The sequence below is a fragment of the Megachile rotundata genome, chromosome 6 (assembly GCF_050947335.1).
Source record: "Megachile rotundata isolate GNS110a chromosome 6, iyMegRotu1, whole genome shotgun sequence".
NCBI classification, from domain to species: domain Eukaryota; kingdom Metazoa; phylum Arthropoda; class Insecta; order Hymenoptera; family Megachilidae; genus Megachile; species Megachile rotundata.
Genome location: NC_134988.1, coordinates 16557351 through 16567732, shown reverse-complemented (window position 1 = coordinate 16567732; position 10382 = coordinate 16557351). Strand labels below are relative to the sequence as shown.

General features: G+C 41.3%; 2 protein-coding genes across 5 annotated transcripts in view; one reads left to right on the top strand and one right to left on the bottom strand.

Annotated features, from left to right (window-relative positions):
• LOC100880352 (uronyl 2-sulfotransferase) overlaps nucleotides 1-10382 on the top strand; it is a 34352-nt gene that overhangs the window by 23391 nt on the left and 579 nt on the right. The window contains exons 1-6 of one of the 3 annotated variants that reach the window (XR_001096261.2): nucleotides 7527-8305; nucleotides 8650-8859; nucleotides 9458-9618; nucleotides 9687-9758; nucleotides 9830-9990; nucleotides 10061-10291. Coding sequence is in view for 2 of the 3 variants with exons in the window: in XM_003704312.3 (XP_003704360.1) it covers nucleotides 8159-8305; nucleotides 8650-8859; nucleotides 9458-9618; nucleotides 9687-9758; nucleotides 9830-9990; nucleotides 10061-10212 (903 nt within the window). In the remaining variant the exon portion in view is untranslated. Of the gene's footprint in view, nucleotides 1-7526; nucleotides 8306-8649; nucleotides 8860-9457; nucleotides 9619-9686; nucleotides 9759-9829; nucleotides 9991-10060; nucleotides 10355-10382 lie in introns of those variants that run through there. The other 2 variants (XM_003704312.3, XM_076532586.1) reach the window with 2 other exon arrangements.
• On the bottom strand, nucleotides 3678-7373 carry Nop17l (PIH1 domain-containing protein Nop17-like). Of its 2 annotated transcripts, XR_001096260.2 has the most exons (5): nucleotides 6760-7373; nucleotides 5448-6665; nucleotides 4954-5378; nucleotides 4439-4876; nucleotides 3678-4320 (listed from the first exon to the last, which is right to left on the bottom strand). XR_001096260.2 is itself a non-coding variant. In XM_012287518.2 (4 exons), the coding sequence occupies exons 1-4, from the start codon at nucleotides 7282-7284 to the stop codon at nucleotides 4498-4500; spliced, it is 2547 nt and encodes an 848-aa protein (XP_012142908.1). In that variant the 5' UTR covers nucleotides 7285-7373; the 3' UTR covers nucleotides 3678-4497. The 2 variants fall into 2 exon arrangements, 1 of the variants encoding a protein (XP_012142908.1); XM_012287518.2 differs by having other exon boundaries at nucleotides 3678-4876.

Here is a 10382-nt window from a genome sequence, read left to right as displayed (position 1 = left end):
CGCGAAAGAAATAATCGTGAAACGCGTTCCACTCGAACCTCTGCTTCTTTCGGGTTAATCGGCTTGTTTGCGCAGAATATTGCGCGAGCGGCGAGCACCGTAATAAATGAAACGAGATTGCGGATATAAAGGGCAGAAAATTACCATTGGGGTGATTTCGTGCACCGTTTCATCGATTTTTTCGCGACTGAGTACACATTCGTGGCCGCGCGTACATAAATATATACGTATACCGAATGGAACGTTAACTCAGGTCAGTTTCGTAGTATTGTATAATGTGACCGTGCCAAAGGGGGTCGATGACTGTATTCGCGTGTTAGTCCCTCGTGAACGAGTCATGCAATCTGCGGCTGTTCCTAATATAGATCGTTTAAAAAAAAGGTTCCCGTAGTTCAGTCGATTTGAAACCGAGGGTATTCGCCGGAAACGCGCGAACCAGTAGAACTGGTACGCGACTTCGTCGACGGAATCAGGGGATTCGGTTTAACGAAGAACGATGATTCTTTCTTGCATGCGAAATGAATGTTTACCGTTCGAGAGTCTTCTTCGGATGCATATTGCACGTGAACACATTATTGCAAGAATAAATTTCCTTTGTAGTCCGGTGCGTCGCGATCAAGATTGTATTTCGAGAAGGAATGGTTCAGCTTTATCATTCTTTTTAATTTTACGCTCGATATACCGTGAATAGCGAACGCTCTGTTCTAGCCTGTTCCCTTAAAGCGACGAATCGAGTTTCTCGAAAAGCGACATAAACGAAAAAAAAAGAAAGGCAAATCCAACACGTCGGCCTATTTTTCAAGCGCGAATCAAGCAGCCGCGTCAATGTGCTCGGCAGAGCAGATCGCACTTACACGCGAAACATCAGAAGCTTTTGTTGCTGGTCTTTTCATTTTCCAGAAAAGACTGGAACGCATCGATCGACCGTAGCGATCGACTCCCTTCGTTAAAGTCCATTTGAACTCTTTTTCTAGTTTCTCGAGCAACTTGGAGCCGACGTAAGGTATACCCGTATCTCCCGTTTGATCGTGCTCGATACGGCTTCCCAAATACAAGCAGTCAAGAGGGTTGACTCGTGAAAAGGGTCTTGTAAATCACGCGAGACAGAGATCCCCGGCAAATCGCGAAGCATATTTATTTTCCCGTTTTGTGGCACGATCGATATCAACGTGATATCAAATACGCGGATTTACGAGAGTTACCGTACCGAGAAACGTGAGACTCGAATAGAAATATATAATATGGAGGCGGTCGCTGCGCCGAAAGGAATAAACGGAATAGCAACGCCTAGGAACATCGTATTACGGGTTTAACGACAAATAAAATAAATAATCGATATTACAAATATCTGTGTTGCATGAAAATTGTCAGTGTCAGTAGGTTATCCGGGCAACACGCCGTGCAGACGGCGCGTGGTCACGAAGCAGGGTCCATATAATCGATACTCCACTACTTCGAGTACCTGACTCCGTAGGGAGGGATGGAGAAAAGGAGATGGATTGAGATAAAAAAGAGGCAGGAAGGTTCTCAGGGTACCACTCTCTTCCCTTCTGTTTTGTCGAGCACTCTTCTCCTCTTCCCTATGAGATATCAGAATAATAAGGAGTCCTGCCTTTCCTGCTTTCTTTTAATCCAGCTCTCTGCTTCTGTGCAAAAGATCTCTTCGCGATATTTCTCGACTCGAAATTTATATTTTTTTTTACCGTTTAACGCAACTATATTAAATCATGATCATCTTTTTCCACGAAATTCAAGTTTCAGAACTGTTTATTTCGTTCGGTAGAAAATTTCTAAATTGTGTACCTACAGCGTCAGACAAACGTATTATGTTTCTGAAACATCGTAACAGCAACAGGCTGTGGAATTATTTCTAACGAGCTCTTCGTTAAAATTTCTTAACGAGCGTTTCGTCATGTACCCGTTTAAAAACGCGTGATTTAAAGTAAAGTATTAGGATAATTATACCCATTAATGTGGATGCAAGGAAGAAAACGGAGGATCGTTTTTACAATTCCGTAAAAGTTTCGTGCGGCAGCGAACGAGTTAAAAAGTACGTTACTGCTTTATTAAAGTAACTTTATTGCAATTTTCTCGTTACGATATTCTTGGTGTTAAATTTTAACGTCGTCTCCCGTTACCGCTACGTGCACGTTCCAGTTTTACGTTGTTTCGTATTTTGAAATACTTATTTTAGTTTCACAACAAGTGCATCGTATCGGTTTTCGGCTGCGCTTTTGGGTCGTGAAGAAATTACTTCGAGATTCGAGCTCTTCAAAGACTCCGAGAACTTATTGCATCTTCGTGCAAACAGTACGTTTCTTGCAAACAAGCAATTCCTATTATCGAGATACTGCGATGTTAAAAGTCTCTAGTAATTTTACTGTTAGCAAACGCGGTTCGATCCACGAGGTATGCAGGTTATTAAAGGATTAATTTGTAATTATTCGATTGTCGGTATCATTAATAGGATTTTCATCGGTGAACGAGTGACGAGCGAAATCGTTGATCATTACGATTAGCCTGGTAACGCATGACATCTGTAATTTCTGCATTAAATACCGGTCGACCTGATCCCGAGCGGTGCCAGGTGCGATGGCTGGACGGTATAACGACGTAAACGGCTGCCGCATTGCCGATGTCGTGCCTGCCGTAACTACGGTACGCGGGGTACGTGTACCCTCGTGCACCCACATCGGCCTCTGACTCTCTCTCGAGGGGTGGACGACTTATCGACCTGGTGCTAGTCTTAGGTCTCAGGCCTACCACCTTTATCTCATCGGTACTCGATTCGCGAAATCTGTTACACGAGTATTTGATCGTGTCGATCTCCTCTTCTCACCACCTACCGTCATCGGATGCTAAAATTCGGCTTGATACCATATCACCAACGTCGAGTCTACCAAGCTTCTTGAGCGATTAAAGTTCGATTTATGTCGCATGAAATATTTCTGCGAATACATCGATGCGAAAAAGAGGAAAGGATTAGAAGGCAAAGGTTCAAAGATTCACACCGTGTATTCAACTCTTTAGTCTACGTCCCCAAGAGAGAAGAAGAGAGGGAGTACCTTCGCAGTCTTTGACGAGAGACCCTTGTCCTTCTAGGTCGTCTTTTTAGAGTGTTTGCGAATCAGGCCGCGACCCCGTCGCCGACGTCGACGTCGTCGTGAACCAAAGCTGTGGTAGTGGTTGCAGGGGGTTGTGTCGCGAAATTAGAACGTTGCATTCGTGAGGGTTGTCGCTGTCTCGCTACTGTGGCGGCGGGGCATCAATAGGAATAATACGAGGAACTATGCAATGCAGCTCGTACATAGGTAGACGCGAGTGTAACGACCTTACACCCCCGCAGGTAGCGAGATCGATGGGCTCCAACTCCGGGCAACCTCTCATCCACGGCTTGTACCGCGGCCTGACTACCTCTGCCGTGTTCGCTTGTCCCACTTTTCCATCACGTTTTAGTGCAGCTACGCTTTGCTTCACACCTTGCGATCATCGTTCGTACACGATAAACGAACTTTCGATGCTCTCTCTTGCTTCGAGAACTTCCGAGGCTACGGTCCGATGAGAAACGAACAACAAATTACGGAATTAGCGCACAAAGATTTAATTAAAATTATAAATTCAGGAATATTTCGTTGCATATTTTGGGAGGTGATTTCGTAGTTATCAATAATTGAACATTGAACATAGTATCAGGAAATTTTATTCCCCACTTTTTATTGTATGGAATATGCTAATATTGTATCGCGTGTACATTGATATGGCAAACACCTCGCTACAAAAGCAAGAGTGCGCAATTTGCTCCGCGATGGAACAATACTTTCTAATCATGATTCAGATTATATGATCGCGATTATTGGAAGAATGTATTCGCTACGTGCAATCTATACAAATGATCGTACGATAATCTCTATAAAATGTCTGTAAAAATTGATTTTTTTAAGAACTTCATTCTATAAAATAGAGCATGTGTTTTCGTACTTCTTATGCAGATTCCCTTCACGAATAATTTTAATAAATCGCGTTCTTCTGCTTTTCTATAAGAAATATTCTCAAAGTATGCAGTACATCGCATGAGATATATTAAAGAGATTCCCATCCATCTCTGCACTTTGTTGACCGCGTACCCGCAATCTTTATAAATATGTAAGGTATAATAGAATAAGATCGACGTTTTTGAGCTATCGTACTAAAAACTTCTAACATTCTCTAACAATTTGTTTACTCACGATTACGAACCCTTCTAAAATAATACGAATATACAATTTCATCGATTCACGATGGTGCGCGCAACTATGATGCGTAGTCACTTTTCTTTCGTTACTGAAAAGAAACATTATCACATAAGTGAACGTAACCCTGTGGTTCTTTTGTTTAGTAACCAACTTTGCGAGTAATTTCACGATAATACTTATTTTGAGATAATTAAAAGATACGTTACTCGTTTAACTTCAGAAGATATCACATACGAGTTTCAATTCGTTGACATATCGCAGAAATCTACATGTCAAGATCAAATATCAGATCGTTCTTAAATTCCATCTTCACCGCATCCTTATATTCGATATCCTTATCCGAATGAATTTCATGCTCGATTTCTTCCTCGACGCTGGAGTTCCTTTCCACCGACGAACGATTATCACTAGCCCCTTTCATTATTTCAATATTGGCAGTTTTCTGTTTCGTCGATTGCTTATCCTTATTAAGTATAGGTTTCACGATATCAGTAACTTCTGTACTCTTTTGATTTATCTTATATTTGTCGCGTTCCTCCGTTTCGGAGTTTTCGCTCTCGCTCAATCTACGATTCTGTGCACGTTTTTTGTTTCGCAATTTACGTCGGTTTTTCTTACGTCGACCGAGAATGCTGGAGTTTGATCTGAAAGCAAAGTAAAGCAACGTAAATAATCTGTAAGATATGACCAATTATATTTATTGTTGTAAGTGCAACCACACCTGAATAATTGTCGCGACACTACGTCATTGAATCGTACTGTCTTTTTTAAACTGGAACATTCCGATTCAGAGTTCATGTCTTGTACCGAACCGTAATGGCAGTCTATAGACGATGCCGGCATTCCATTTTCATCGGCGCTCGATTCCGATACTGAACGAGAAAAAGCATTAGCGCGCCTTGATTTTAATATACCTTTCGAGAATGTACTTGCACCGATGCTACTTGTTAGTTCATCTCCGCTACTTTCTGAAACGGATCTAGTTTCTGACACGGTGTCATGATTTTCGCGACATTCGATCGACCGCAAATTCCGGTGATCAACTTCGTCGTCGGAATCCAACTGATTCGGAGTAATATTTATGACGACACCATCATCTTCTGTGTGCACGTCTATCGTTCGATCTATTTTGAAATCTTCTTCCGCCTGTGAAAAAGATAAACGAATATGAAGTATTATTTACTTTTTTCTTATCCTCTTCTTACTGGTACTTACTGTCAGTTCTTTCAATTGGGTCTGGAATGACAAAGCTGTAGGAAGATATTTCTCTTCCATGAACTCCTCGGTCTCACCAACGTAGTATCGTGCTAAGTTTTCAACGTTTTCTAATTTTACGGAGAACACAACGTTATTATCCCATGGATCAACCGTGAACGAATCGGGATCCACAGAGTTTTCGTTTATTTTTAAACATAACGAATAATGTTGAGGATAAAATCCTGCGCCTATCGATGTTAATAAAACATGCACACCGGAATTATTTTGCAAGATCTTATGACGAATAGAATCTGGATTCACGTTTTTTACATTTATAGTAATAGTTAATTGATTTTCGTATAAATTACAAATAAACGTCGGTAAAGAATACTTAACGCTAGGATCTGTAAAAGTATCTGTATCCTCTATGTTAGTCCGTAACGCAGTGTCACTAGAATCTTCTAACTTTTCACTTGTATCCTCTAGTTTAGTGATTGCGAGCACTGTTTCACAATCTTCAACTAATTTTGATATAGAGTTACTCGCGTGACTCTGATCAAAGGAATCATCTTTTGAGATGCGTTCAGAGAGCATCGGTACAGGACTACTATGATCGCTGTCAACTCCGCTGTCTTCTCTGGTATCGGACACTGGTACCACAGATCTAATAACTGGTAGAGTCACCACTAGTTTTTTGTATTTCGGATCAAATTTAGCATTGCCATGATCTGCATCTACACGATAAGGCAAAGGCAATTCCAGCAAATACTTTGCAGGTTTTTCGCTCTTTACATTAAGAAAACGCTCTTGAACATCTAAGGAAGCATCGGTGGCAGTTTTTAATAAGGGTAGGTCTATAGTAATGATCAATCGCTTAGGTACTGTAGCATTCATGTTTGCATTTCTATTAGTACTGAAATCTTCCAGCTCTACATCGGACTGATGTTTAATAGAAAATTTAGGTGTAACGTATTCACTGTTCATGTCTTGCTTCTCCTCCAGTCTCTCTTTATAGTATGTGGTAGATGGTACAGGTCTTCGCGGCTGTTCCTCTGTCTGCTTTATATGCTGCTCTCTGCTCCTATCGTAACTGGACATCAACTTTTGATAGATTTCTGGTTCTATGTCTAAATGTTCCTTCGGAGGTTCCTTGGATGGTTTTCTTATCACTGTAGGATGGCACATCCCTTTATAACTCGACTTTGGAAACTTAACATTCTTTCTGTCTAATTTGACCTAGTCCGAAATGACAAAAAAGAAAATATAATTACGAAATCGAATCAATGACAAATTACAGATAAGTGACGAGTACGATACGCGCGCGACATACCTTGAAGTTATTTTCCACACCGTCCATGGCTGTGTTATTAACGATTTCCCGAAACTGCGCATTCTTTGACGATAGATAAAGAGTGTCCGGATGAAAGACAACGTCAAATACCATGCAACGCACGTTCTTTTTATCAAGATCGTCACGCGGAGGTATCAACGTATACGGAATAGACCACTGCAAACCGCGATGACCTTGTTCGAAAGAAGGTTGACTGGTCGGTCGTGCCACGATGTCGCTTTTGCTGATGTTCAGAAAACATTTCTTCTCTCCGTTTACGCTTGTTTTTATGACGTAACCAGGCTCTGGGTTAACGAACGTAACGTCGACGCCCCGTTCTTTTTCCAATTGCGTGATTTCTTTCTCGTATATCTTCCTATTCTCCGGATCAGTCACCTCCTCTGCGTACTCGATCAACAATTTCCGGAACTCTTCCTTCTTCAAACACTCGGTCAAATTCTTCAACTCTTCTTTGGTCACTTCTAAATCTTCCCAATCTTTTTTACGTGCTTCGTACGTGTCCATCTTAAGAAATGAAACCGCGTGTTTACAAATAAACTTGCTCTGTAGAATGATCGCGAAGCGCCTCTACCACGTGGATGGTTGCGCCACCACGCCGGCCGGTTGAATAGCGGTCAGACGTGGAACTTCGCGGAGCGCGCCATTTTTTTCGAGGAATTTGTTTTATTTTTCCGGAAAACTCTTCGTGACGTGTTCAAAATGACAAGAATCTATCTCTCCTTTTCTTAGAAGGACAAAGCTGATTCTAAGCTACGCTCGAACCCATCATGCATGCCAACAATTCCAACACCCGCTTCTTCACATTCTTTCTTGCCATTTAAGCAAGTCCGATGATATCGAACCAACATTATCGGAGTTACGAAGGTCGATAGAAACAATGAATCATCATTCGCGAACGAAGAATGGAGCTTCCTTTCACCGCACGCGTCTTGCGGGATGCTGTACCATGGATGCTGTTCCATGCCGATAGGCGCATAAGAAAAGTTGCAGCATCACCTAATAGAGCATAGTTTAACTCCATACGCGTTCGGTATTCCTGGATCAACGAACGCGCGTTGGAGCTCGTTGACAGCGTAAGAAATGTATTCGTTTCGAAAGTATTTCCTGATTAAAATTCAGCAAGCGCTGCAAGGAAAAGCCAAATTTCGCTTTTCACGAGATCTAAGGCTGGTGGGAGTTCAGCTGAAGATGTGGGGATCAGATCTGGCGGTAGGAAGTCTCTGACCCACTGACATTCTCCTCAGTTACTTGCTAGACACAAACGTCGGTAATCTGCGATCGAGAGTTTCGATGCCGGCAATCAGGATTACCGGTCAAATACTTTTTGAGAAGAGAAGATAGTCTAACACTGGTACGACTTATCGAATTTCGTATCGAGATGCGGTTGAATCGTGGACTGTTGACTAGTGTCGCTGTCTTGACGGTTCTCTTCATCGTTTTGAATTCGAAATCTGCGGTAGTCATCCACGATTCTGAAAGTGACGTAGACCGTTTGGCGGGAAAACAGGAAATCTATAGAAGCCAGGTGAATTCAATCATTAATCGATAAATAGCGTTTATAATTTTGATCATATAGAGATACAATGTAGACATGACAAAGTCTTTTACACTCTTTTGCGTAACGCGGCAAATAAATTTTTTTCAAACATTGAACCGGTCGAGTTCAGAACAAGCTTATCGGAGTGAAAGTGCGCCAGCGAAAGATGTAATAGTTGGAAAGCGATCTTTCCCTTTTGCGATTTGTAAACGAGTTCGCCGGAAGTTGCGCGTACCATGAAATTGCAAAGATATTTCGCTTCTAATTGAGCTAGATTATAAACGATACCGCAGCATTAATACAGTGGTCGTCTTCATTAATTTGTTGCGCAGACGTATCGGCATGTAACACCCTCTCTTGCGGAATTGGGCGCTCATGGAAATTTGCCGAAAACGAATAAACATATCCTAATGTTGACTCGTGTACCGGACGCTGGAGCCGAATCGTTGGTCTTGATTTTGCAACGTCTGCAGGGTTACAATGCTTTTAAGCATATAAGATTACCGCCCGGTGATCACAAACTTTTGTCAACTCTACAGCAGGTAAATTTGAAGCGACAGCGTTTATCTTAATATTTCCGCGGCTGAATTTATCGCGGAATTCTTTGAATTATCGGTTTCGATTCCAATGTGCTCGAAACGGCGTGAAATAGTCGCGGCACCGTTTTACCGAGGCATCGATTGAACGCTGAACAATAACGCTGGGGGCATGAATCAGCACCTGATTCATTGATCGCATAAATCTGCGGAAAATTTAATCACATCGTGGTCGTTGCACTTTACGTTCACGTCAGAGTTGGTTTTCGCTGTTGCAATCGAAGTTGTGCCACTTTCGTCTTTCCAATTAAAGCAGCCTCGGTCAGAGAATTCCTATTTGGAGCATGCCTAGGTAACCGCGGGAACGAAAACACGGGACCGTCGCGAAAGTCAATAAATATTAAAAGATTCAACGTATTTGGAGTATGATAATCAATCATCCTGACGTTTCGCATCGCGTGTTAAATTATGCGTTATTTCGCTGGTTCGTAATTTTTCATGTCGCGTAGAGCGATTTTTGCATCGCTTTTGAAAGTAAATCGAACAGGTGTGTGCGTTTAAAAATTCATTCAGATTGCAATTTGATGGGAATTGTATTTTATAGGAACTGCTAGTGGAAGAGGTTACGAATATCATAAGACAGGAAGCGATTCCTTTAAGCTTCGATGGGGATGTAAGGTTTTTGAATTTTTCAAAATTCGGTCGACCTGCGCCAACGTTTATCTCTTTGGTGAGAAATCCTATGGGTACTCGAACTTTGCAGAGGTACAGGGACGCTTTATTTTTCTTGCAGGATCATTCTGATATTTTGCTTTAATCGTACGGTGTTTCAGATATCGCGAGAAACATAACGTGTTCGAAGGTAGAGCGATACCCACGTTTTGTGGGCAGGATCCTCGATGCACGTGAGTACTTGGCAGATTAAATTTATCGATGTTATTTCTCGCTACGGTATTACACTACCCGTTAATTATAGAGAGATAAATAATAAGTGGGCATTACAACGGGCGAAAGCAAATATCGTCGAGTGGTATCCCGTTATTGGAATATTAGATTGCATGGAGCAATCGATAGACGTATTGGAATATAAATTTCCATATTTTTTCCGCGGAGCGAGACAGATTTATAAAAAGATTCGTAAGTAGATATAACACACGCTGTTCAGTGTATCGATATATGTTCAATGATATCGATTCCACTTGTGCAGGGACGAACAAGAATTTTTCTGATTACACGATAACGTTGAAACCACGCGAAAGAGATATTCTCTTTAAACTTTTCGAAGACGAGATAAAGTTGTACGAGTGGTTAAAACTTCGGCTTTTTAATGAAACACGAGTCAGAGATGGAAGAAGTTAATATTAATGAACCAGGTTGCCATGCTTCGTTATCTATAGTTTTAAATTGCACCAAAGATAATTGTTCTAAACGTGATATGGTAAGATTTTTTGTAACGAAATATAAACGACTTTTTTAGAAAATTAAACAATTGTCTAAACAATATGTTTATACATTATTTTTTCCTACTA